Here is a 26,915-nt window from a genome sequence, read left to right on the forward strand (position 1 = left end):
ATAGGGGAGGAATTCACATGCTCACTTAGCTTTCTCTAAGCCATATTCAAAATTGCACTTTGACCACACAAAACAATGTTCCTGATTAAGCAGACACCAATGTTAAATCTTTAAATTGAATATACTGAAAATTTTAACAAAATACTCAAATCATTTGCAATTCCAATGCAAAAACTGTGCTAATTAAGATTCTTTCATACTGATGATGTTAATATTGCAATCTCATTTATAATCTAAAACATGATGTTGGGGGTTTGTCACTATCATCAAATTTAGGGCTCTCTATTTATTAAAATAGCACTACTGTTATCACTAAATGTTTTAGAATTTACAAAAATCTCGAAAGATTAACACGAACATATCCAAGAAGATTCAAAATAGTTTATCCATTACTGAGTACAACTGGAATGCAATGGAACAATTCAAATACTCTTTACAAAACAGCATCAATTACTATGTAAACTGAATTATTGCTGCTGTTTTGAATTTTACCACTGATTACAAGTTTTTGAATAAGCAATGTATACTATATGTAGTTCTTCTGTGCAAAATACTAAGTAAATAAAAGTTGCAATAATGATTCTGAGTAGTACTTCCTTCGGTTGAATACAAGCTAAATAATGATTTAGTTATCAATTATTTTAAATCCTTAGGTTTTGGCACTTACTTGATTAGCATCTGTTTACATAAACATTCACACATGCTAAACAAGAACATGCAGTATACACTGACAAAATAGCAAAAACAAACAGCACTGAATCAAAATTCAAATGTAATGTTATTGAACCATTAAGAAATTTTGAAGTGTCACAGTCAATGCCATAAGAGATGTACTGCTACCTACTGTCTTGAGCACATTCAGTGTATCTATGTTACTGAATCTAAAGAATTTAAAAGCATACAGAAAGCACACAGAAAAACTTTATAGAACTTACCATTTGTCTCTGTGTTGGTAAAGGTCTCCTCTTGCTGTTCAGTCTCCATTACTACCTCTTATTTTTAGATTGGTAAATGGAACCTGTCAAAGAATAAAAAGGCTAGCACAAGTACTCTTTATGGAAAAAATCAAACTGTGCATCTTGCTAAAAGGAACAATCAAAAGACAACTGCTTCTAGAACTTACGAGTATTATATATCCTTGCAGAGCAAAACTGAAGTGTTCTGGGCGGGATCAAAACCAACAGCCTATTGCTTCAGTAGCCTATGAAAACCAACATACATTAGTTTTAGTCTTGTTCATTTACAGTTACACAGACTTGAAAGAGAGTACATCTAAGTTCCATGTGTTGAGCATTCACCGTAAATACTATTATGCAGTTTTTCTTTAGAACCTGGACAGCATAATGATCCTTAACATAAAGAAGCCAATAATTTAATTTCCACACTTCCAGTTAAAGAAGTTACTGAAATACTGTTTTGCATTTGTTCATAATTTTCAGATTATGTTTAGCAGTATTTCAGTATTCACCTTTCATTCAACAAATAGGAACTACAAATTCTAAAATGAAAATGAGCCAAATCAACCCTTACTACAGTATACTAACATTAGCACTTCAGACTTTTACAAATCTCTTATATTGAGGGGATTTCCATAGTCTATCTGTAAATAGGAAAGACTACACAAGTTAAAGTACAATTACAAAACCCAATAACATTAATTTTATTAGTAACATCAAATTGTTTTTAATAGGGCTTTTAACTGCAATTGCAACTTTAAGTCTTCAGAATGATAAAAGAACTACCTGTAAACTTAGATAGGAACTTTACTAAAAGCACTGTATGGCATAGGCACAATTTACCCTAATGTGTACATGTACAACTATTATCAAACAGTAACAGCAGTTGAATGTATTCAAGTGTAAACTGTACATTCGTCTGCTTATATAAGAATGTTCAGAAGTTGCACTATCTGAAATTCTATTAATTATAAATAGATTTGCACAACATTGTCTTTAAATCTACATTTCAACAACTAAAACATCAAAAAATGGGTTTCCTAGGCCAGTGATTCTCAACCAGGGGTTACACCCAGGTCTTCTGGGAATTACACAGAGGTCTTACACATCAACTCATCTAGATATTTGCCTAGTTTTACAATAGGTTACATAAAAAGCACTAGCAAAGTCAGTACAAACTAAAATTTCATAAATGACTTTTTTACACTGTTCTATACACGGAAAAGTAAGTACAATATTTACATTCCAAGTGATTTATTTTATAATTACATGGTAAAAATAAGAAAGTAAGCAATTTTTCAGTAATGGTGTTCTGTAACACTTTTGTATTTTTAGGTCTGATTTTGTAAGCAAGTAGTTTTCCAGGGAGGTGAAACTTGAGATATGCAAGACAAATCAGACTACTGAAAGGGATACAGTAGTTTGGAAAGCTTGAGAGCCACTGTCCTAGGCTAACAACAATTGTGCCAGTTTAAAATTCTTGGTATTCTCTCCTTGAAGTTTGATTTAGTTTACTCTGCAGTGAAAAAAGCTTAAGCTACAAATGGCTGGCACACCATGCACTCTGACACGCTCTTGCAAATTCAGAAGGGCAAAATATTAGCAGCAATACTGAAATGTGTAATTTACTGAAATACAGAAATTTTTAAAACTCAGGCTACATATTGTTGATTAATTCAAGGCGGTTAACATGTTTATGCAGACCAGCATGGACACAACATAACGTTATAAGAGGCTGCTTTATTGTATACAAATCTACTGCACCCATTTTCAGTTCTACATCTCTACCACTATTATTGAGGAAAATGGCAAAACTCCAGAAAGTTCAAGTGGATTATCAGTATATGCCCCCGGGATTTAACCATGACATTTCCAAGTCGTATTTCCATTGCTGCTAACACCCCAAGGAAAGCCTAAAGATGTAAGAGAAAAGCCTCGGCACCCGAGTGCCCCAGGATTTACTGAGGTGCTCTCAGGAGGTTGGAACATTCGCAAAGGGGAGTGGTGTGCGGCTAAATCACGCTGGCTATAGTGCTAAACTACAAAGCGGCGAGCCAAAAGCATTACACGAATAAAAAGGAGTAAGCGATAAACAGTGTATAGGAATCTAAATTTAACAGGGAGATGGATGGTGGCAGGGGAAGGTAGAGTGCCTACAACTTGCCATGGGCGGGCGAAACCCCTTCGCGCATCGGGAAGGGCTGACGGAGAGCGGCCACAGCAGCCGTACCATGCGAAGCGGGGCGGACGCCGGCCCACCCCGACTCGCCGTAGAGCAGCCGCCCGAGGTGTCCGGCTGAGAAATAGCTGTCCCGCCCCTCGCTAGCTGAACCAACCTCCCAGCCTAAGCCGCCAGGGAGCCGTGTCGCGTTCAGGGAGAAAGGGACCGAGCAGCCGAATTATATAATTTCCTCTTCTCCCCTCGAAACGACGCGACGCCGGAATGGGATCCTCTCACCTTCCCTTCCCGGCGGCAGGTCGCGGACTAGAAATGGCGGCCGCTGTAATGGCGCCTACGCGCTGCTAGGCGGGGCCGGGAGCGGAAAAGCCACCACCACGCGGTCACACGGAGGCCTACCCTCGGGCGGACACAAAGGAGGCGCCCGGGAGCCCTCACGCGATAACTACCGCCTTCCCGGGCGGATAAAGGTCTCCCGAGCGAGAAAGGGGCCTCCCCGCCGCCATAACTGCCCTGCGGGAACGGAGCCCAACGCGCGGATCCCACAGAAATCGACACAGGCCGCGCTCGCCCCGCAGAAAAGACGCCTCTCCCCGATCGTGCGCCACGATCCTACAGCAGCCAGCCGCCGCCAACGAGTTGGCGAACTGGGCCCGCAGAGATCACCTTCACTCTCCCCCCCCCCCCCATCCGCCATATCCGACTGCGGGGAGAAGGACCCCGTGTACCAGGAGAAAGAAAGACGTCAACCTCCCAGCCAGTAGGGCACTGACCTACCCGACCCACCCCGGCGGGCATTTCTACCCCCATCGAAAAGAGGATCGGGCTCTGGTGGGGACTGGGGGGGGCATCAGGACGATAAAGGCCAATTCCCGGACGCAACGGGGACGCCCGCATCGCTGTGTCATGCGGCAGAAACAGATTGGCAGAAACGGGGCCCGACTTCTTTAACGGCAGGGAGGGGGGAGGAAGCCCGCGCGCCGCGATGTCCCTCGCCCTTACCAGGGCCGGGCTCCTGGCTGCGTCTTACCGCGTTGCGCGCTCTCTGGTCCCACGCAGCAACGCACCAGCCTGCCCCACCGACTCCGTCTCCGAGGCGAGAGAAGCAGCCCCCACCGCCAACGCGCGCGCGCACACCAGTGCTGCCAGGCAGCCTATTGGCTCAGCCGACAACCTAAGACAACACGCCGCGGCTCTATTGGCTGGCAGAGCTGCCCGTCGCTGCTAGAGGCGGTTCCCACTTAGCCCCGCCCTCCGTGGTGGCTACGCAAACCTATTCGGGCCCGAAGACCGTAAGAAACGTGCTCGGCTTTGTTCACCGGTCGCACCGGCACCTTTACCTGACAGGCAGGAGTCACGATAAAAGCCACGACGGCAACAAGAATCAGCGGGTGGTGGCTGGAGAGCGAGACCGACCTACGCCGTGGGGAGACAAAATGGCGTCTGTGAAAACTCCGCCTCCCCCGTCCTCGGGGCAGAGCTCTCGCGAGGTTCAAAGTCTCGCGCGCTTGGCAGGAATAGTTCGCGGGCGCGCTAAACGGCCGTTAGGTTTCAGTCGTGTGTGTGTGTGGGGGGGGGCAGAGTGCGCGTGTCTAATGAGGGGACAGGGACGGGAGGGAAGAGTCACATCACATGACATCGGCCGCGTGCTGCCCGTGCCTGCCGCCCGCCTGGCTCGCTGCCCCGCCCCGGGTGCGGGTAAGTGGGGCCGCCCGCTCCCCTCGAGACCGGGGGGTGGGGCCTGGTAGTGCCCAGCGCGTGCTCCGACTCTGCCAGCCCCGCCGTGGCACTGGTGGTCACACAGCGCCCTGTAGGGCCCCGAGCACAGGGCGCTATCTAGAGCTTGGGAGTGGTGGCCATGGCGCCTGCCCTGCGCTCTGAACCGGTTTGAGCCCCCGCAGCGATGTGGTGGTAATGGATGGCGTCCTCTGTCCGCTTTGAGAACATGCCCGCTTGGCACCAGTAGCTACTCCTCTTTCGAAAAGCAGCTAACTCCACTGTGTGTTTGGAGGGCAAGGCGTTTGAGGCAGGGCCTGCGCTGCCCTTGTGGTACCCAGCACACTGCAGGAAGGGAGCCGCAGTAATTCACATGACATGACAGCAATTTACAAATGCAAAGCCCGAGGCAGCAAAGCTCTTGCGAGCAAGCCATCCCATTGTAATGCTGCTTGTACAAGAGGGCCAGGCCCATCAAAACGTGACGAACAGATTGCTCTCTTTTCACTTGATGGAGTAACTCTGCTTGCCCTGCTACCTGACTGGTTCAGGCAGAAATGTAGGCCAGCCTGGTTTTTGCCACAAATTAATAAGTAATTTAGAATTTCACAGAGATAGGTCTTACCTGCTTCTGCTCATATAATGACTGTTCCTTCTTGCATAGTGCCTTTTTTTTAAAAGCAGAAATAAAAATAAACCTTTTTCCATAATAACAAAGTAAAGGATACAACCCAGCTGGGTATGTTTTATTGATTTTTGTGTGTGTGTGTGTGTGTGTGTGTGTGTGTGTGTGGATCAGCTTTTAAGGCTAACACTAAAAGAGCTATTGTTAATATGGGTGTTCCCTAAGGCCTTGTTGATACAGTTTGGGGCCATATTTACCTAGAATTGCAGTTAAGTCAAGGTGCTTGGTTGTATCATTTCACATCTTTAAAAGCATTCTGCAACTGGCCCCTTTGACATCTAGATCCTACTGATATTTCTCAATGCCTGTGTTGACAGTTCCAATGCTTTCATCCAGTTATAGCACTTTTAAGTTTCCCTCTATGTCATAATTGTACACAAATCCTCTGAATTGCTTGTAGAATAGATGGGTCCTTTCACTTTGGTTCATAACCCTACTGTCTAGTAACATGTGGAATAGCTAGGTTTCTATATTTCTGCTGTACAATACAAATGAGTAAGTAGCCAAAGGATAACCCTTTTTTCTTTTCTTCTTTTCAGGGGATTCATGCATTTTTCCTATAATTTAAAATAAAATGAGTGCATCTAGTGTTGCAGGAAAAGTGGAGACCTGGCTTTCTTCTACGTGGCATGTTAAAGTTCCTCTGATGTGGCTAGAAGCTTGTATTAACTGGATCCAACAAGAAAATGATGGTGGTAATTTAACTCAAGCTCAGATTAATAAACAGGTATTTGAGCAGTGGCTTCTTACAGATCTGAGAGATTTGGACCATCCTGTTTTGCCTGATTGCATATTAGATGGTCCAAAAGGAGAACTGAATGACTTTTATTCCATACAGATTGATTCACTGATTGATGTTAGCCAGCCTGCATATTCCCAGTTGCAAAAAATAAGAGGAAAAAATACTGTAAATGAAGAAGTAACAGCCAACACTCAGGCATCCCAAAAGTCCTGGGAAGCAAAGCCTACTCGAATGCTGATGCTGCAGCTAACTGATGGAATACATCAAATTCAGGGTATGGAATACCAACCTGTTTCTGTCCTCCATAGCAATCTTTCTCCAGGTACAAAAATTATGATACAGGGTAAGATTGCATATCGTTTTGGTGTTCTTTTGCTAAAACCAGAAAATGTGAAATTGTTGGGGGGTGAAGTAGAGGCTCTTCTAGAACAGTATGCTCCGGAAAGAGTTCTTGCTAGGTTAATTGGAGAAGCTGAAAACCCTAATCCTGTCAAGCAGAATGATCATGAACAAGGCATTTTTGAAGCTGTAGATGAACGAGGACAAACTCTAGGACCTTCAGATGAAGAGCTTCTAGCAAGTCTTGATGAAAATGATGAATTTACCATAAATCAGGAGATCCCTTTAGAAAGTGGATATTGTAGCAGAAGTGACAATTCAAACTCAACCACACATTTGTTCCTTTCAAGCAACGAAAACTACTCACAACAAGGATTTGGGACCTTGCGTGGGGCAAATGAAGAACAAAGTGTTCCAGCAATGGAATATGTTGATGGAGATTTAGATGACTTCCCATTGGAAGATGACTTGTTTTTAGAAGAGGAGATCCAAGAAGAACAAGAAGAAATTCAGACAGTGCAGTCACCGGTCATAAACAAAACCATAGATACAATTACAGAGAGATTTTCACATATGCCTAGAGCTTCACTCATTTCATCTTTAAGATACACATCTGAAAAAGATGGTAGCATTCAGTTGGATTCAGTTAGCAAAGAGAAATCCTGTCAGAGAGAACTATCTGTTGGTGATGAAAATAGTACAAGTAATTTCTCAGTACACCATAATGTACAACACTCCCAGAGCTTTACCGATGATTTTTCCTTGGAAAATATTCTTGAGCAAAAGGGTAATAAAGCAGATCAAAAAACGTGTAGTTTTTCTGACCGCAGATTGTTAAACAAAAGATCAGTTAATTTTTCAAAAACTGATTCAGAGGTAAATGAAAAAAACTGTGTACAAACCAGAACAGAGAAATGCAAAAGTCTTGAGTTAGATTCTCCACCTTTTACATATATTTCTGTTCTACTCGCAAATATCCCAGAAACTGTTACAACAGTGAAAGTTAAATCCTTTATTGTAACCCTTACTGGAAATCTTACAAGCAGCAGTGGCTTCTGGAGTATAACAGCAAAAATCTCTGATGGTACTGCTTATCTAGACGTAGACATTGCTGATGAAATTCTAACAAGTTTGATTGGATTTTCAGTTCCTGAAATGAAACCGTTAAGGAAAGATCCAATTTTACATCGAAAGCTTAAGGATGGTTTGCAGAAATGCCAAAGAGAACTGATAGATCTTTGCTGTTTGATGACTATTGAATTTAATCCCTTCCAGTCTAAAGCAACAGTACTAATTCTACAAGATGTTGATGCAATAGATCTAGAAAACTTGAAGCAACGGTTAGATAAATAGTTCGAGGAAAAATCTGTAGAATGTAGTCCCAGGGAACATGCAAGTCAAGGCATAGCAAAGTAACTGTTGAGAATTCAATTAAAAAGTCCAATGGTTTGTTTGTTTTTCTTAACTGCAGGGAGGGAAAGTGGGGGAAATATCCATTCCTTAGGGGGAAAATATTTGAATAAAAAATTTCAAATAAATTTGTTTTGATAAAATGTTAATGTATCTATTTTTATTTTTACAAAAGCTACTGTGCTCCTGCTCAGGGAATTGGAGGAAAACAAACTTTCAGATAGGAAACTGGTAATTGACCACTGATCCTTACATTTTTCCAGTGGAGTTATCCTTTGTTCTAATGGTAACTGCTAAGAAGTTGATATATACTATCCAGTCCCAGAAGAAATCTGTGGCATAAGTCTAACCAAATATTTGGCTGTATCACAAGGCACTGAATCTTTGTAAAATACAGAAGTTACCTGTATTGCGATACACTATCAGGACAAACCCCATAGGGTTTTTTATTCAAATACGTATGTAGTGCATGGGAACCTGAAAGTGAATAAAAACAGTTTATAATCAAAAGTCAAATAGACTATTTTATTGGTGAGTATTAGAAACAAATGCTAATCAACTGGAATAAATAACTTTACACTTACACATTTGAAAATCTCAGTGTTTTTAAAAATTATTTCATTTAACAGAGTGCTGTCTATCATAGTGGTAAACACATTTGTTTATTTTAACCTTACAATGCCATTGATCAATAAAGTAGTACAATAAGATTGAATCCCATTAACAAATTTCCTCTCTGTGAATTAGTTATTCACCTTAACAACAGTTGCTTTTCTATTTTTGCACTATTTAGTCAAATGTTTTTCATGTTCCTGAAATGTTTCATGTCAATGTGGAGTATTAGATCTCTTAAAATCTCACTTTGTACTGTCTTAAGACTCATAAAAAGGTCCAGTGTGGAAATTCTGATAGAGTGAATGGAATCAGAGATGAATATTTTTAATACTAGGTAAATAGTGAAAGTTTACTCCTCTCTTGGTTACAATTTCCATGGCTGCAGATTCAAACAGTATATGAGCTAATATGGTAGATGTCATTATCACTTAAAGAGCTGGTAGCTTTCATTTAAAAAACCCATTTAGATTCTGTAGGAAGGAGCAGAATTAGGTGCTGTAGTTGGAAAAGAAAAACTTTTCAATGAGCTCAATTTCTCAGTTACATCCCTCACCACAGAAGGCATTCACTGTAACGAGTGATGTAATGAGTGGTCTATATGACTAAGTTTGGTCACTTAACTACATTGCTCAGGGCTGTGAAAAATTTCATGTCTTGTCCAATATAGTTAAGTTGCCTATATGCTGGTGTAGACACTTGCTACTGCCTCACGGAGAGGTAGAATTACAACTACTATGGAAGAATCCCTTCCATCACTGTAGTAAGTATCTATGCTACAGCTGTGCAGCTGCAACAGTGCCACTGTAGCATTTTTAGTGTAGGCATAGCTTCAGATTGTTTGATCATCCCACAGCTCAGGTTGGCTTAGATTCTGCAATGAGATGAGACACCCAAATAACCACACTCGAAGGTTTCTTCCCCCCACTCCAGGAACTATTTAGATCTCTGCATGTCCAAGACTAGGTCTTCCTTTTCCTGTACCTGATGTCAAGAACCCTTTTATTATCCTTGACCTCATCTCAAAAGAAGTTCTCAGCCTGGCTTGTATCATGCAAACCTGGTTATATTACACTGTATGTAGCTTTTCTCATTCCCCAAGCTACTTATTATACAATAAACTTGGACACACTGGGCCCAATGGATTGTTGCAAAATTGGGAATTGAACCCAGATTTCATTAAATTTCCTTTGTGACTGTGGACAAATCACATAATCTATTCCTCAATTTCCAATCTGTAAAATGGAGATAATACTTTGTTTCTTCCACCTCTATATTATTTATTTAGGTTGTAAATTCTTTGGGAGATGGACTGTCTCTATATGTTTTTACACTGTAATACAAACAATAATAAACAATGGTTTAAGATATCTGACACCAATTGCACTGTAATACAAACAACAACAGTGGTTTAACACCTTTGACATCAATGTAGTTACTCCTGATGAGAGTAAAATCAGACCTGTTGCCTTTATTGGGGAGTACTACTTAAAACTCAATAGCAAAATATGGCCCATTGTTTGGTGGAAAATTAACATAAAGGCAGATTTTGCACTCCTTAGGCAGACAAAGTCCCCCTTGACTTCAGGGAAGTTCTATGTGTGCAAGAAGTGAACTGATCATTATTTCTACATTGAGGGAAAAATGCTGTCTTTGGTGACATTGAGGATAAGTACAGGACAAGTGTGGGGAAAATTGCAATGTAACTGATAGTATTAAATATGGCAGATGAATAACTGATTTTAGTTGACAGCACCAGCAGAGTTGTAACATTTACAACACATTCTTCTAAACTGAATAATAGACTTTAAAAGATTAATGTGAAAATACGCATATGTGCAATTGATTGCTGGTAGAAAGAAAGCATGATTTATGATAATTAAATGGTAATATTCTATGCTACTAACAACATTTAAGTAATACATATAATTACCAACTAAAAGTTATTTATGACTGGCTTTTCTGACTTTGACTGTTTAATATTTACAAGTACAGTGCAGTCAACATTTAACAAATGTTTATGTGGAAATATGAGCAAGCATTATCAATATTAAACCCTGAACCTTGCCTTAGTCATACAGAAAAATGTGCTTATTGGCCCCAGTCCAGCCAAGTGCTTAAGAATGTGCTTCAGAGGGAGGAAGAGCTCTTAATTCCTGAATCCAGCTACTTCTTGTGCTCTTTGAGTGCTTGCTCATGTTGATTCCATTCTAGGTGTGCATGCGCCTCTGTGCACGGTTACCAGAATTTTCTTCCCTTTAGCAGTACCCGTAGGGCCAGCTTCGGCACCCCTTGAACTCCACACACATGCTATGGTATAACAGGCACTGCCAGTCATATGACCCCTCATTCCTTCTTTCCGCCTGTGACAGTTGCTGGAACTGTTCTGCTTGCTTTGCAAGTGCTCCTTCAGTATCTTAGTAGCTGTTAGATAATTGTTTGTTATTTATTGTTTGTTAGTTAAATAGTTGTTAATAGTTAAGTTAGGAAATAGTCCCTGCTGTTATACTGCGGCATGTGAGCGGGACTCCAGGAGGCGCTGGAGCTGGCCCTATAGGTACTGCTAAAGGGAAAAAAATTCCGGTAACCATGCACGGAGGCGCGCATACACCTAGAATGGAATGGACATGAGCAACACATCATGAAGAACAACAGTTACAAGGTGAGTAACCTTCTTTTCTTTGGGTACAAGAACTGCTCAAATTATTCTTTGATCTGCAGAAACCAGGACTGATATACAGTGTATGTACAGCTGTGGCTGATTTAAACTAATAGGGTTAGATTTTTTTAAAATGCACGTAAGTGTGCATGAGCTGTTGCATGCACTGGACTTGCATGTGCTCAGATCTTGATGTGGGTGTACAAGTTGGGAGCATGAATGTAACAGAGTTTGCTGGAATAGTGGCTCACTCCTCTCATCTCTGAATGAGGTTTTCTGAGCTTCTGGATCTGTGCAAGCTGATACCAATGGCATTATTCTCAGCAAACTTTAAGTCTCCCTTATGAGCCAACCTATTTGCTTGCACAGTGTACCCCTCTGAAATGCACCAAGTGTGTAGAGATACCTTTGTATGGCTGTGCAGTCTGCGTAGCCTTAGATTTCCTTACAAGGCGCAAGTGGTGCAGAGGTCTTTCAATGAGATGAGTTTCACCCAGGTAATATAAGCACTGCAGATCCACAAATGGTATGTTTACACCATAAAAAGAGATTTTGTTTCATTTTCTCCCATGGGAGTTGGCTCACCTGACTTAATATGATAGGAAAGTCTCCTTAACACCCATGTAGACACTGGGCTAATATTATTGTAAAGGTGTTAAACTATGCTTGCATGGGCTGTCCAATTACGTTCAACTAACTTTTCGGGGCTAATTCAGTTTAAAAAAAACCCTGCCTTTTTTTCGCTATGGAGACATGGCCTATGACTGCAGAAAAGAGGAAGGCTTATTCTTCTTGGTATCATTTTTTTTCTTGACCCCCCCAGTCAACCCTGCAGGATGCGTTTCTGCCCCACCGTGCATTTCCATAACTTCCCAAAAGCCAGTGTGCTGAATGGTGGCGAATTGCACACTGGGATACCTATGCATGGTGCACCGCAACATGAACCAACACAAGCACTTTTAGTGAGTATGTGCCGTGCCAAAATAAGGCGCCGTGTATGCAGACACACAAGCGATATGCTTTATGCTGACATAACTTGCTGCATCATAAGTGTGTAGTGCCCTAAGTAATTTGGGCCATTGATTTTGACTGCCTCAGTTTTGGGTGTGGTATTTTAGACATATTGATCTGATTTTTAGAGGTGCTGAATAATCATTTAGGGAGCTATGGGGGTCAAAGTTTCTAAAGTTTGGCATCCAAAAACAAATATGAATGGACACCTCTGAAAATTGTTGGTTTAACCTCAGCCTCAACTTCTCCATCTTTAAAATGGGCCTAATACGGACACACCAGGCAAAGTTGTTGAGGAGATTAACTGCAAAGCATTGCAGAGAATTCTTGGTCTGATAACCTCTCCTGCTGATCCAACTTCTATCCTTCTCCTGCAGAGACCAAATGGTCCACTCTCTCATACTACACCAGCAAAGCTAACTGATGTTCTAATATTGACTTTTTGGGCTCGATAATCAATCCTTGCATATGCAAAAATGCATGCACAATTGCATTCTTATTTTGCCTGTATAATTACCATGATTGCTCATACAAAGAGCTAAGTAAGGGGTATCCATTTGCATGTGCACTTACTCAGTTTGTATAGGTGTTGTAGCAATTGTACAAAAATACATGCATGAAAACGCACAGACAAGTGAGTTTTCATTAACAAAATTTGTCTACATATGTTCTGTGTCGTTCAAATGCCCTTCTGTCATTTCTATGTCATAGGAAGCTGCACAAATCACTAGTATGATATGTTCTGAGGGAACTAATTTTTTAAAAAAGTATCTGATTTGCAGACAAAAGTGAAATATTGCTCTCTCTTCTACTTATGATTCTGTGTAAAGAAGATTTTTTTAAAATCTGCATGTATATTCCCATGTGAATCAGATTGAAATAGAAAAAATAGAATACTGAAAATGAAGCTTCCTGACACACTACTACTACAATAACTTTACCAGTCTGACATAGTCACAGGTCAGCAATGTAAAATAGATATATTGCACTTGATTTTGCCAAATGAATGACTTTAAATTAATAAAATAAACTGAAAAAACAAGAACACTGCTTCTGTGTCCTCAGTAACCTTGTCGTCTTTACTGTAGACAAGTGAACAAAATGGACTAGTATAGTGTTTATCATTTAGCTGTGAAGGACGTCAGGATTCTTTCCGATCTTTCAAGATCCAAGAGAATGATATGTTCTATTAAAGGGACAGGCTTCTAACAGACATGTATGTTGATGTTGCTGAGTTAAGGTTTGGCATTAGTATGATGGTGAGGAATGGGGCATGCTTTTTTTTGTCATTATTTTTGTTAGAGAAGTAAAGGTTTTGTTATAGAGATGTGGAGTCGGTCAGTGAAAGTGAAGATGTGATGGAGGTTAATGTACTTGTACTATAAAGAAGGATATTTCAGTTGGACATTTCCTGGCTTCTAAGAGACTCTATGGGAGAGCATTCCCCTTAACTGATTTTTAACTAAGTTATCTCTTTGTGGAAATACATATTTAAACTAAGGCTGCTATACTAGGCAAGGAAAAACTGACCCTTACAGATCCTGGCCCTAGGTGTCCATGTTGTGTTGCTAGCGTTTACTGTGCGAAAGCCCAGCTGCATTGAAATCAATAGCAAAACTTCAGCTGATTTCAATGTGGTCAGCATTTCACACACAGTGAATGCCTTCTAATATTTCTGCACTGCCCACAGATTTCCAATGGGAAAACTGCAGGCTTCTGAGCTTGTCAATAGTGCCATGTCCAGCAAATCACAGGGATCAACAGTTTTGATGACTACTCCAGGAAAGAGGCCTGTAAAAAGGTCAAAATTCTTGGCTAACCTGAGGCCTCATCCATACTAAGAGGTTTTTGTCAGTGTAGTTATATATGTGGAATTGGCAAAACCCATTGATGTTGTTATATCAGTGTAAAATTGCTTATACTGGTCCAGTTTATGCACTGGCATAAAATAGACCTGTATAAACACAGTTGTACTGATATAACTGCCTCCAGAGCAGGGCTTTTATTGCTATGTCAGTAAAAAGTCACACTCCTAGCTGACATAGCTATAAGAGTATAACTTTTAAGTGTAGACCAGGCTTGAGACAGAAGTGGAAAAGGAACCAGGAATAGAGCATTTTGGATACAATGCAGTTTCTGATGAATTGGGTAAAACTGCCAGGAGGAAAGGAGGAGAAAGATATAGGTAGAGGTCAAGAAAGAGGGAAAGATAGGAAAGCTGAGATGAACTCTATTGTTTGAATATAGCTAGAGAAAACAGCTGGTCAAACGCTATCTTTTTGTCTGTTTCTGTCAGCTCAGGAGCAGAAAGGGAAACAAACAAGGAAAAAATCAAAGATATAAAACAAGTGTTAACTAGACTGAGACACTGGAAAAAAAAGTCAATAACTGTAAAGAGCCAGACTTGAGTGCAGGAGACAGGAGATATGGGAAAACAAAATGAAACAACCAAGAAAAGAAAATAATCCAAATACGCTTATATGAGTAAAGATATCAGAAGCCTGTTATGTTGGGAAAAGGTCACTTAAATTAATGGGATTTACCATCCCTAAGTGTTCTCTGTTTGGATTTTCATAGTTTTAGAAACAGGTAGATAAAGTGATTAAATATTTGTTCCATAAGAAATGAAAGTTGAATAGAACACTAACATTTAAAATCCCTGAAAATATTTAGTAAGTCTATTTCTCCCTCCCTCCCCCTCCCCCCAGGGTATGCCTCAGAATAAGTTAGGGTCCAGTTCTGCCACCTATACATTGAGTAGTACTTTACTCTGCCAGTAGACATAGAGTCTGCCAGTAGAGCCCAGAGTCCAACTCAGGGCTGGTCTGCACTGGCGGTGGCGGTTGACGGGAGATACGCAAGCTACATAATGCTGATGTACTGCGACGTCTTCCTGGCACTGCATCAACAGGAGGGAGACGCCCTCCTGTCAATGCAGCCTTACTCCTTTCGGGGAGGTAGATTAATGGCGTCGACCGGAGAGCCCATTTCCCATCGATTGAGAGAATCTTCACGACCCCCTCAATCGATCCCACTGCATCGATTGCCACAGAGCCCATAGTGCAGACAAGCCCTCAGTGTGAGTGAGGACTAAATTCTGCCATTGCCACCATTAGTAATTAGAACACGTTCCCTCATGTCCATTGCCATACTCACTCCTGTAAGAAATATGTTTTCATATGAAAAGAACCAAACACAATCAGTTCAATTATGTAGACTACTTACGCCATTAGAAGAAAGCCCTGTATGGTGAATATTGTAGCATTATTTAGGCCTGGGAATAGTAGTTAGGAAAAAAAGGGAAAGGATTATGCTCAATGCTGAGTTTTCCCCTGCTGCTTTTTAAACAATGTATTTATTTGTTCTTCATTTTTCTAAGTATCTTCTCCAGCTGTGCAGTTCTAATTTAGCAGTAGTATGTATTGTCACTTCTGCATTAGTAAATACCCAGGACCTGCTGAGTAATTACGGAATAACCTCATAATGAAATGCAGCAAAGAGTTCTAATTAAAATTTAAAGTTGCTTAACAACTACTCTACTTAAAATGATAATTTTCCAACCATGTACCCTAATGAGTTCTCAGAATACATTACTAAAAATTTGTAAATGATAAGGTAAATATAGACTATTTCCTCCTGTGTGTGAAGAACATTTGTAAACAAAATAAACACAACATATACAAAATATTAAAATGCTAAATAATATTAAAATGCTAGGACAGGTACATGAAATGGTTTGTGAACTCCTATATTACAAGGCAGGAAAATTCAAGGATAAGGTTAGGTCTACATCAGAAACGGCATACTAGGGGTGTGATTCATTATGACATTTTTATACTGGAGCCCTAATGTAGATACAGTTATAATGGAAAAATGTCCCTTTTCCAGCATGACAATTCTCGGGGCAACCAGGACTGTGAGTCACCTTGTTACCTCCAGCATGACAAAGTCTTGCTTGGGCCCAGTGGGGTGTTAGCTCCCTAACGCTACTAGGCTGTCAGCAAGTGAAGCATTCTCCTCTGGGCTAGGACAGCCCTGTCTCTGCTTGCAGGTTAATAAGAAGTGCATCTCTGTCCCCAAATCCCTTTGAATTGTTCCCCTGTGATATCCTGCCCCTGACACTTGCTACTGACAGAAATCCCAGATCCTCCTCCTTACAAAGGAGCAATGTAGCTCAGTTTACTAGTTTTACCTTTAACCACCCATCATGTAAAATCACACAGTATTTGTGAGCACTTACAGTAAAACCAAAGGTTTATTTAAGGAAGAATAAAGATTCGCCTAGAAATAGGAGAAAGTGATGAAAACAAATGGTTACAATACAAAACAAAATAATCAAAATGAATCTGGGTCTGCACTTATTAATAATTACCTTTCCTATCTAATAAAGGTCCCCCCCCCACCACCAAAGTTCAGTCTGTTGCAGAATGTGGAAACGGAGAGAAAAACTCTGATAGGTTCGGTTTGGGATATGGGGGGTTGGCGGGACAGTGATGATTCTGGGGGTTTGCTTAATCAATAATCCCTTTATTTTACAATAAACAATATTATCCTTATAATAAAACAATTCTATTTCTATAATAAACAGTTTCACAGCAAACAATTGCACAGCAAACAGTGATAGCAAAGGGCAGGAGAACTCCGTGCGCGAAAGGACAAAATGTGCCACCCAAGACTTTAGCGTTTTGTGATCTCTCTGGATCAACGCATGGCAGCCAGCATGTGACACTATGGTGCCCGGTTTTGGAGTTCCCCAAAGAAGTTACAAGACAATCACAACAGAAAACAGTTAATCCATACTCACAAACATTATATACAGGTATACCATGTTGGCCAAATTCAGTTGCCATTTGCTTTAGATACTGCAGACGGGAGAGAGACTCTGTGAGTGATCAGTTCACAGCGAAGCGGGCTGGGGAAGATGCGTCAGTCCGCCGAACCGACACGACCAGGAGATATGCGGGGTGCCGGGTAGATTCAATTCCTCTCTGCTCTCTGCTACCTGGGTTTGAACTTTTATAGTTTCCCGCGGTTAGCAGAGGCTAAGCCCCATTGGTTGCTATTTGCCGCATGACCTTCTAAGGTCATGGCTTGGAGTTTAGCCAACCAGGTGCTCCTGATTTCCCGAGCAGGTATGGACCAGGTAATTACAATTTTCCCGGGCAGTTGCTGACCATGCACCAGCAGGTGAGGTCACTTCATTTCCTTATAAGGAGACAGGTACGTGCGGCTCGTGCTGCTGAGTCAACCCTCCCTAGGCTGCCTCTTTATCCGCGTGGGGGGGGCGGTGCACGTGGCGCTGCAGACGCCACTATGCGATTTTGTCTCCACACAGAGCTGGCTCCAATTTTTCATGAGAACATCCCTGCCCCCCCCGATGTTTTCTCAATGACTGGATACAGCATGCCTTTCCCCACCCTGTTATACTGAAACAGTCTTTTGTCTTCATTCATAGGCCGGGTGATTCTGAAGCATGGAGCCTGCACAGCTTTGCACTGTTGTCATGAGTACTGCAAGCACAAGACACACAATCCTCTGATATTTGCAGAGCAACACGAAGGGCTTCAGGGAACATTATGATTTTGGAGAGGTCAGACTGCTGTGGGACATAATAAGAACCAATTGAAGGTTGCTGATAGCATTCATGGAGCAGTTGCAGATGATGGAGCACCACTTCTGGGCCAAAGAAATGAGCACTGATTGGAGGGATCACATAGTAATTCAGGCTTGGGAGGATGAGCAGTGGCTGCAGAACTTCTGGATGCGAAAGGCCACATGCCTGAATCTCTGTGCCTAGCCTGCCCCAGCCTTCCAGTGCAAGGATACCAAAATGAGAGCTGAACTGATAGTGGAGAAGGAAACAGTGATCAAACTGTGGAAATTTGCAATGCTGAGTTGCCACCAGCCAGTGGAAATTCATTTTGGAGCTGGGAAATCCACTTTGGGGCTATCATCATGCAAGTGTGCAAGGCCATTAACACAGGACTGTGACTTATCGCTGACTGGTACAGGAAAGTGTCCTACCACAGAGGGAGAAATAAGGCTGCCATCCTCAGAAACCTTGGGGAGAGGATTCATAGAATCACAGAAGATTAGGGTTGGAAGGGACCTCAGGAGGCCATCTAGTCCAAACCCCTGCTCATAGCAGGACCAACCCCAACTAAATCATCCCATCCAGGGCTTTGTCAAGCTGCACCTTAAAAATGTCTAAGGATGGAGATTCCACCACCTCCCTAGGTAACCCATTCCAGTGCTTCACCACCCTCCTAGTGAAAAAGTTTTTCATAATATTCAACCTAGATCTCCCCCACTGCAACTTGAGACCATTGCTCCTAGTTCTGTCATCTACTACCACTGAGAACAGCCTAGCTTCAACCCTTCCTGGAACCCCTCTTCAGGTAGTTAAAGGCTGCTATCAAATCCCCCTCATTCTTCTCTTTTGCAGACTAAACAAGTCTAGTTCCCTCAGCCTCTCCCCATAAGTCATGTGCTCCAGCCCCCTAATCATTTTGTTGCCCTCTGCTGGACTCTTTCCAATTTGTCCTCATCCTTTCTGTAGTGGGGGGGCCCAAAACTGCACACAGAACTCCAAATGTGGTCTCACCAATGGCGAATAGAGGGGAATAATCACTTCCCTTGATCTGCTGGCAATGCTCCTACTAATGCAGCACAATATGCTATTAGCCTTCTTCGCAATAAGAGCATGCTGTTGACTCATATCCAGCTTCTTGTCCACTGTACCCCCCAGGTCCTTTTCTGCAGAACTGCTGCCTAGCCAGTCGGTCCCCAGTCTGTAGCAGTGCATGGTATTCTTCCGTCCTAAGTTCAGGACTCTGCACTTGTCCTTGTTGAACCTCATTAGATTTTTTTTGGCCCAATCCTCCAATTTGTCTAGGTCACTCTGTATCCGATCCCTACCCGCTAGCGTATCTACCATTCCCCCAGTTTAGTGTCATCTGCAAACTTGCTGAAAGTGCAATCTACCCCATCCTCCAGATCATTAATGAAGATGTTGAATAAAACTGGCCCCAGCACCGACCCCTGGGGCACTCCGCTTGTTACCGGCTGCCAACTAGACATTGAACCATTGATCACTACCCATTGAGCCCGATGATCTAGCCAGCTTTCTATCCACTTTATAGTCCATTCATCCAATCCATACTTCTTTAACTTGCTGGCATGAATACTGTGGGAGACCATTATCAAAAGCTTTGCTAAAGTCAAGGTATATCATGCCCTCCACTTCCCCACATCCACAGAGCCAGTCATCTCATCACAGAAGGCAATCAGGTTGGTTAGGCATGACTTGCCCTTGGTGAACCCATGCTGACTGTTCCTGATCACCTTCCTCTCTTCCAAGTGCTTCAAAATGGATTCCTTGAGGACCTGCTCTATTTTTTTGGGGACTGAGGTGAGACTGACCAGTATGTAATTCCCAGATTCCTCCTCCTTCCCTTTATTGAAGATGAGTACAATATTTGCCTTTTTCCAATCATCCAGAACCTCCCCCAATCACCATGAGATTTTAAAGGTAATGGCCAATGGTTCCGCTATTACATCAGCCATAAATACTACATCTCACAATGATTATGAATCTTGAAAAGTTACAAGCTTTCTCAAGACCTTACATATCACTCTTTATGGATAAATATCCTGCAAAACATGATGTAGTGAGTTTGTCAGGTCTGAGGTGAGCGTTGATTGCAAAGAATAGGGGATGCTTTGTCAAGGAGCCTCTGTGTCACAACTGGTATAGCTTATTTCATTTAGGGAATTGGCACAACCTATGCTGGCAATATAACTCTTTGGCTGGGATAAGCTGCATCTCCACTGGCGAGGTGAGGGGGGGGTATGACATATAGCTATATTGACAAACTCTTTCTAGTGTAGACTAGGCCTAAGTCATCAAGGATGCTATCGGGTTTAAAACAATGTTTTTTCATTGTGTTTTTATTAAATATTTTTGAATTTTTTTATGCAGGATAACTTATCATAACTAACCAACCAACCAAATAAAAACTAACTAATTAAACATTGCTGGCCCATACTGAACAGGCTTACGCATAATAATTAGAAATAATAATTGTATGGAGTACAACTTAATATTTATAATAATATCAAATAAAATGGCTTACCACATTGACAGTATTCATATTAGGGATGTAAAAATTCCTTTAATTAACTTTAACTAATTTTATTAAAAATAGAACATTTAAATAGTTAAATGCGCCAGGGGGAGGCAGGGGAGAGCCGTGCTGGGCTCAGCCCCTCACTACCAAGTGAGAGCTACCCAGCTGCGGCTGCCCTCCCTGCCCCCTCTTTAAAGGGTAAGCAGCTGCATCCCTAATTCATATCCCTAATTCATCCCTAATTCATATCCACATCCCTAATTCTACATCCCTAATTCATCCCTAATTCATATCCAGATTATAATTAACTATTGAAAACTGTTTCATGTATCAGAAGTCCTTTTTGGAGGCAGAGAAAGAAGCCCAAATTGAAAAAAATACGTTTTTAAAAAACTAATTATATTACTGAGAAGAAGGATGGTCTTCTGAGTAGGACACTGAGCTAGGACAGTGGGATCAATTCCTGACTGGCAGGTCATTTCATCTCCCTGTGTCTCAGTTTCCCAGTTATGAAAGGGATATGACAATCCTTTTTTTCCCTCCTCTCCTTTGTGTGTCTATTTAGATTGTAGGCTCTTTGGGGCGGGGACAGCTTCTTACTATGTGTGTGTGTGTGTGTGTGCAGTGTCTAACATAAAGGGGTACTGATGTCAGTTGGGGCCTTTAAGTGCTACCATAATGTAGATGAAGAAAATGAATTGCCTTACTTATGGTTCCATATAGCCCGTTCTGCAGGCTTTCACTATTTCAGGAATAGGTAATTCTCAGGTGAGCTAGAACGCCAACTTTTGACCTGTCCCCACCACCCCATAATCCTGGGGGCTTCTGGGGATTGTTTTGGATGCTGGCACAGTTTAAAACAGCCTCTGCAAGCTGGGAATTGCTAGAATGCAGCACATTCTGGTCATGGGCCTTCCCTGGGACAGCCATTCTCAAGCACGCAAAAAAAAAAAAAAAAATCAGGCCCCATCTAATAATTGGTTTGGCCTAAAATTTTTATGACATTGTAAACATATATATTTTTTTATTTGCCTCCTGGTTTTTGAGCCTTTAGGTTTCATGTTTTCAAATTTTTCTCCAAAATCATGAAGCTTTTAATAAAAGCGGAGAGTCTTATGTAATCACATGACTCAGGTGCTGGGGCAGCATTCCACCATACCCCCTATATCAGGGTGGGGCTAGGAGTGGGTGAGAGTAGAGCTGGCTCAACCGGCTTTGTATCCTTGGGGATTTTTCATGTGCAATGGTAGTTTCCAGCTAGCTGTTTAAGCCAATTTACAATCCATTTGTACCATTGAAGTGGATGGAGTGGGCACCGTGATCTGGCTCACTGAGTTTGTGCTCACATTTTTACTGCTGATACATCTGCCCCATCCCTCCTCCTGATATTATTATCATTTTTAGTATTAATAATAATAAGCAGTACTCACCAACATTTGCCAGGGAATATTTCTTGCGTCTCTTTGCAGCACTCAGCAACCACCGATCTTGTTGCACAAAGAAAGGAAAAAATAAGGGATGTCCCTTGTAATAAGGGACTGTTGGCAACCCTATGTAGCGCTGCCTTCTGCTCAAAACTTTGCCTATTAAGACCTTGTTTTTAGTAGTTTATAACACTGACAAACTTTTAACTTTTAACTGTTCAGGCTGAAACTTTCTATGCCAGGCGTCTTCTTCACGCTGAATTAATTTTTAAAATTTCAGCTAAAACAGTTCAGCTGTTTCCAAGAACAAGATTAGGGCAAAATAAGTTGGTTTGACCGTGTTAAAGCAACTCCCACAACCCTTTTGTTGAGACGTTCTAGTGTCTTCAGGCTTTGGAGCAGGGACTTGAAATTTGGCAGGAGGGAGGGAAAAGGGGTTGCCTTGGTGTCAAGGCTATGTCTTTTGCTGTCCTGTAAAAATTCACCTAATTTTGACCAAGCTATGAGCCTCTTAAAATCTCAGTTCACACATGCTCTGAAGATTTCATCTGCACAGCACACTCCATCCCCTCACAGCTCCTATGTGCTGACTAGACTGCATTTGCCACCCCACCCACAGTAATTGAGCGTATTTCATTCTGGTGTGGCAGGGTCTGAGCAGGACTTTCCCTGCAATTATTCCTCCCAGCTGCTGGGAAATGGCACCAGGCACCTGAATCTGCTCTCAGCAGGGAGATTGTCTCTTCTGTGCTCTCAATGCTCTTGCTGCTGGTGCTCAGGCAGTTAGGAGGCAAGGAAGCCACATGCTGGAATGTAAAGGGGTGAGGAGCTGGGGGAAACGGGAGCCAGAAGAAGAAAAAGAGTGGGGGGAGGGGAGCTAGATCCAAGGGGTGCAGAGGGGGAAAGGAGGCAGTTGGGGATGGGGTGCACAGGACCAGAAGGGAGGGGACTGTGAGTGTGCTGTGGGATATATAGGCACAGGGGATAGGAGGAAGGAACTGGGGAGTTGGGGGTTGGAAAGGAGCACAGGGAAAGGAAGTAGGCGCCATGGCGTGGGCATGGATAGGAGAAGAGGAGGAAGGGGCAGGAGTTGGCATATCGAAAGGGCAGAAGTGGCAGGAGCTAGGGTGGGGGTCTTGCCTAGGTGTAGAAAGGGCAGGGGCAGAAGCCCTAGGATGTGGGAGCAGATAGACATATGGGAGGAGTGGGCAGGAGCTGGGCATCGGACAGGAGCAGAGGGGGAGCAGGAACTTGAGGGTGGGGGCAGGAGAAGAGCAGAGGGTAAGGAGGGCAGGAGCCAGGATGGGGGAGGTGCATAGGGACAGAGGGGGAAAAGGCAAGAGCTGGGGGACAACATATAAGAATACAGAGGGATGGAGACATAAGCAAGGGTGGGGACAGATAGGGTGGGGGCGCAGAGGCAGAACCATCTAAAACCACTAGACTTGCAGTGGTTCCAAAACTTAATTGGTTCATGTACCACCATCTTAAAAAAAGGTTGTGAAGTGAATTGATGGATCAAGCCCATTTACCACCAGTGGGGATATAACCACAGTTTGGGAACCCATGGACTAGAGTGCTCCTTCCAGAACCTGAAATTGAACTCAGAAGTCCTGAGGCTCTACAATCCTCTGCTGTCAGCAAATAGTGGACTGCATTGGCAAAGTGTGTAACTCATCCCCCTTTAGTGACCGGGCCACACAGAGGATGACAATTTATGACTGCTGTTAGTTACTCCCTTAACTCAACTAGCAGAAGTCTATGCAGAGGAACAACAGGTCTGAACCCTGCTGATGAACCATGTGGGTGTCAATACCGTTCTACATAATGAAATTTCATTTCTTGTTTTGTTTTATTGAAAAATTACACCCAAGAAAGCTACATCAAAAGAACGTCAATGTTGCAAAGTCAAGCACTCAGAAGTTGGGAAATTAAGGTTCCCTGTGCAAACTTAATTCGGCTCCCTTGTGTATATGCATTATAATAGTCTTTAACTACATGATCATATACAATTTTTTCCACAAGACCCTGACCTCCTTCAGCACACAAGATGGACAATGTTCTTGGGAATAATCAGAGTAGCATAGAGGATGTTGGGAATGTTGTTTGTAGGACTCCTGCCTCATTTGTTGTAGCAGCTGAAAGGTGTGTACCTAATGAGGCAGGGGATTGCAGGTAGAGAAAGGACCATCTCCTTTTAAGGCAGTTGAATGTCACCTTGGAGAATTCTCTCTCTGCCTCTGCCACAGAGAACATGCGTCTCCGGGGGGGGGGGGGGGAATGTATTTTTTAAAGCAACCTCCATGTTCCTCTAATATAGATTTTTCTAAAATATAATTTCTTAGTTTTTTTTTTTTTTTAAATAAAAACAAACTGGAAAAACAGACATTCCATGATGTGGAATCAGACTGACCCCTCCTCCCGCTTCATCTCATCAGCAGGTTTTGGACCTGTAGGTCCACAAAACACACACCTACCTACCACAATGGAGTCACTCAGAGAAGCATAGGCTGAGCGTGTGGTCAGGCACTAGGGGAGGAGGAGACATGCACTTTGCCAACGGGTTTCACCACTAGTTGGTGACAGCTGAGGAGTGTAGCAATCAGGACTCCTGGTTTCAGTTGTAGGTTCTGGAGGAGAGTATGCTCTAGTAATTATAGACATTTCTGCCTTGGTCTCTCTCACCAACACTGACTCTGTTCCCCCTTCTCCAATCCCCCTTCCTACCTCTGCATCCTCTCCCTCTGCTCCTATCCTCCCCTCCATCTGCACCTACATACCTCTCAGATCCCTGCCTTCCTCCTGCTACTCCCACACCAGCTCCTGTCTCCCACCATTTCCCCCTCACCCTTCCAGTTATTGCCCTCTCCCCCTCTGCTTCTCCTCACCCTCAGGCTCCTGTAACCCCCTCTTCCTACATCCCCCTCAACTGCCATTCCTCACTCCTCTGCATACTAAATCAGGCAGCTTCTTCCTTCTCCCCTTCACCGCCAGGGCACCAGAAAGGGGAGCATTGAGAGCATAGGAATGACAATCTCCCTACTCTCAGTCCTTGTGCCTGGCACTGAAATAGCCCAGAGCAGCAATTTCAGGGAAAGTCCGGTTTAGCCCTTGCAGTTCCAGAATAGAGCATGCTCAGTCACTCTGTGGGGATGGCGCATGCACAGTCAGGTCACATGTAAGTGTTTAAAGGGGATGAAGCATGCTCAGTGCAGAAGGAATCTTCAGAGAATTTACCGGGTAGATTGATTTAAATCACGTTTTAAATCAGCTACCAGGAAACCTTGATTTAAATAATCAGTTTTAATCTGGTTTTTGCATTTGTACTTTTCAGTTATTTTCCTCAGTATAGGTTGATTCTCTTTGGTTGGTATAATCTGATACTTCTTTTTGCAGACAACCCTTGCATGGAAAATTTCAGTTCAGTTTAAGTTTTACAAAAGTATAACCAACTGAAAGCAGGATCTTGTACTGGGCAACCTTAACTATATAAGCACTGCTATCTTTGCCACCTATAATATAATTAACAGAAGTTTTCAAGAAGATACAGTCACCTTATTTGGATTAAATGAGTAAAGAAGCTAATTACTATCTATTGAATATGTCTAGTAGTTAATAAGTGTGTTTTACCTGTTTTTTTCATGATCAGATTTTTTCATGCAGAAGCAACTTTTTACTTATTTATTTAATAAGTGTATATTATATTTAAAGTAAGTGAACTAGATGATTCTATGAACCACACTGCAGCATAGTATAAAGAAAGATCTACAGATTTATTTTTTCCCTTGAATGTTTATTCTGGTTTAAGATTCATGCTAATGCTGGATAAATATTACAGGCCTGATTCTTCTCCCACTTTCACTAAAGCCAATTAGGCATAACTCCACCAAAGACAATGAAGTTACACTGATGTAAAATTGGTGTTTGTAAGAGGAAAATCAGGTCAGATAATTGGGTAAATTGCAGTTGACTGTAAAACTTCTGAGCCCAGTTCTGACCTTATATTGGTTTTCTTTAGTAGCCTGAAGTATATTGTGGTCCTATTTCTTTAAAATTAGTCATGTAGTCACCAGATGGCCTCCCAGTGGAAAGGATCTCTCACATGTTTAAGACTCACTGTAGGTCTGCATGCTCAGAGACTAGCATCTGTAGGAGACATCTTGTTATGTAACTAATAAAGCAACTTCAAATTCTAGTTTAAACTTTATATCTCTGTTCTCATTCTGGGTTGCTGAAGTACAGAGGCTGTGGCATACTCACAAAGAAGATACTCTGCTGTCTCATTGTATTAGAAATCATGCAATAGCCTCGTCTAGACTTTGGAAAAAGGTATTTAAAAAACCAAACGCATTAACACATTTTTACTGACACATTTTCAAACACCATCTAACACCTAGTGTAGAAAAGAGTTTAAAAATGTCCTAGGTGGTCAAGGGCAAGAGGTTAACCAGGACCGACCAGCTAACATTTTTTTCAAGGTGCTAACACTTTTTAAAAGTGTTAAACCATGGCTATATAAGTGTTTAAAATCTGTTAATTAAAACATGTTAGCAAATGCACTTTTAAAGACACCTTGTCTAGAATAGGATAAAGTTCTTGCTGAATCAACTCTTTATTTTAGACTCTGTGGTAAGGCATAAGAAACATTTTGAAGTAACAATGTTATAATACCTTGCACTTATATAACACCTTTCATCAGAGGATCTGAAAGTGCTATGTAAAAATAATTCACTTCTTAAGGGGAACTTGTACAATCTGATATTGTGAAGATTTGTTTTTTTGATAACCAGAACATTTAGTTCTAACACATTACTTTTGTTTTCTTCCTAGATGTTTTATATCACTAATAAAGCACTTTCAGATCTACTGATGGAAAGCTCTATATGAAAGTTAGGTATTATAATTTTGATTATTATAATTGAGACTCAAATTTTCTTAATGCAGAGACTCTAAAGCATTGTATGCTGGACCAAATCCTGCAGGCCCCTGCTCCCTGGAGAATTCTTATTCTTGCTATTTTTTCATTAAAGTGAATGAAATGAATTAGGTGAAT

The 26,915-nt window shown here is 41.9% G+C and overlaps 2 protein-coding genes across 10 annotated transcripts in view; one reads left to right on the forward strand and one right to left on the reverse strand.

The window, feature by feature from the left end:
* Window positions 1-4,577, reverse strand: part of HNRNPK (heterogeneous nuclear ribonucleoprotein K) — a 25,969-nt gene extending 21,392 nt beyond the window's left edge. For 2 of the 6 annotated variants that reach the window (XM_067568831.1, XM_067568826.1), the window contains exons 1-3: window positions 4,166-4,244; window positions 1,124-1,201; window positions 936-1,018 (exon numbers count right to left, since the gene is read on the reverse strand). In XM_067568831.1, coding sequence (XP_067424932.1) covers window positions 936-984 — 49 coding nt within the window. In that variant the 5' untranslated portion in view covers window positions 985-1,018; window positions 1,124-1,201; window positions 4,166-4,244. The other 4 variants (XM_067568827.1, XM_067568828.1, XM_067568830.1 and 1 more) reach the window with 4 other exon arrangements.
* On the forward strand, window positions 4,322-8,739 carry RMI1 (RecQ mediated genome instability 1). Of its 4 annotated transcripts, XM_067568825.1 has the most exons (3): window positions 4,336-4,833; window positions 6,076-6,263; window positions 6,375-8,738. In XM_067568825.1, exons 2-3 carry the CDS (start codon window positions 6,111-6,113, stop codon window positions 7,968-7,970), a joined length of 1,749 nt encoding a protein of 582 aa, XP_067424926.1. In that variant the 5' UTR covers window positions 4,336-4,833; window positions 6,076-6,110; the 3' UTR covers window positions 7,971-8,738. The 4 variants fall into 4 exon arrangements, with proteins under 4 accessions (XP_067424924.1, XP_067424926.1, XP_067424923.1 ...); XM_067568823.1 differs by having other exon boundaries at window positions 4,322-4,427; window positions 6,076-8,739; XM_067568822.1 differs by having other exon boundaries at window positions 4,336-4,625; window positions 6,076-8,739.
* Window positions 8,740-26,915: the final 18,176 nt, after the last annotated feature.

Source organism: Emydura macquarii, unplaced genomic scaffold (genome assembly GCF_026122565.2).
Source record: "Emydura macquarii macquarii isolate MOO-44397 ecotype Brisbane River unplaced genomic scaffold, CSIRO-AGI_Emac_v2 contig_2897, whole genome shotgun sequence".
Taxonomy (NCBI): Eukaryota; Metazoa; Chordata; order Testudines; family Chelidae; genus Emydura; species Emydura macquarii.

Bases quoted from the DNA above. Each gene is read 5' to 3' on its own strand.
- RMI1 (XM_067568823.1), top strand. From the start codon at position 6,111: ATGAGTGCATCTAGTGTTGCAGGAAAAGTGGAGACCTGGCTTTCTTCT.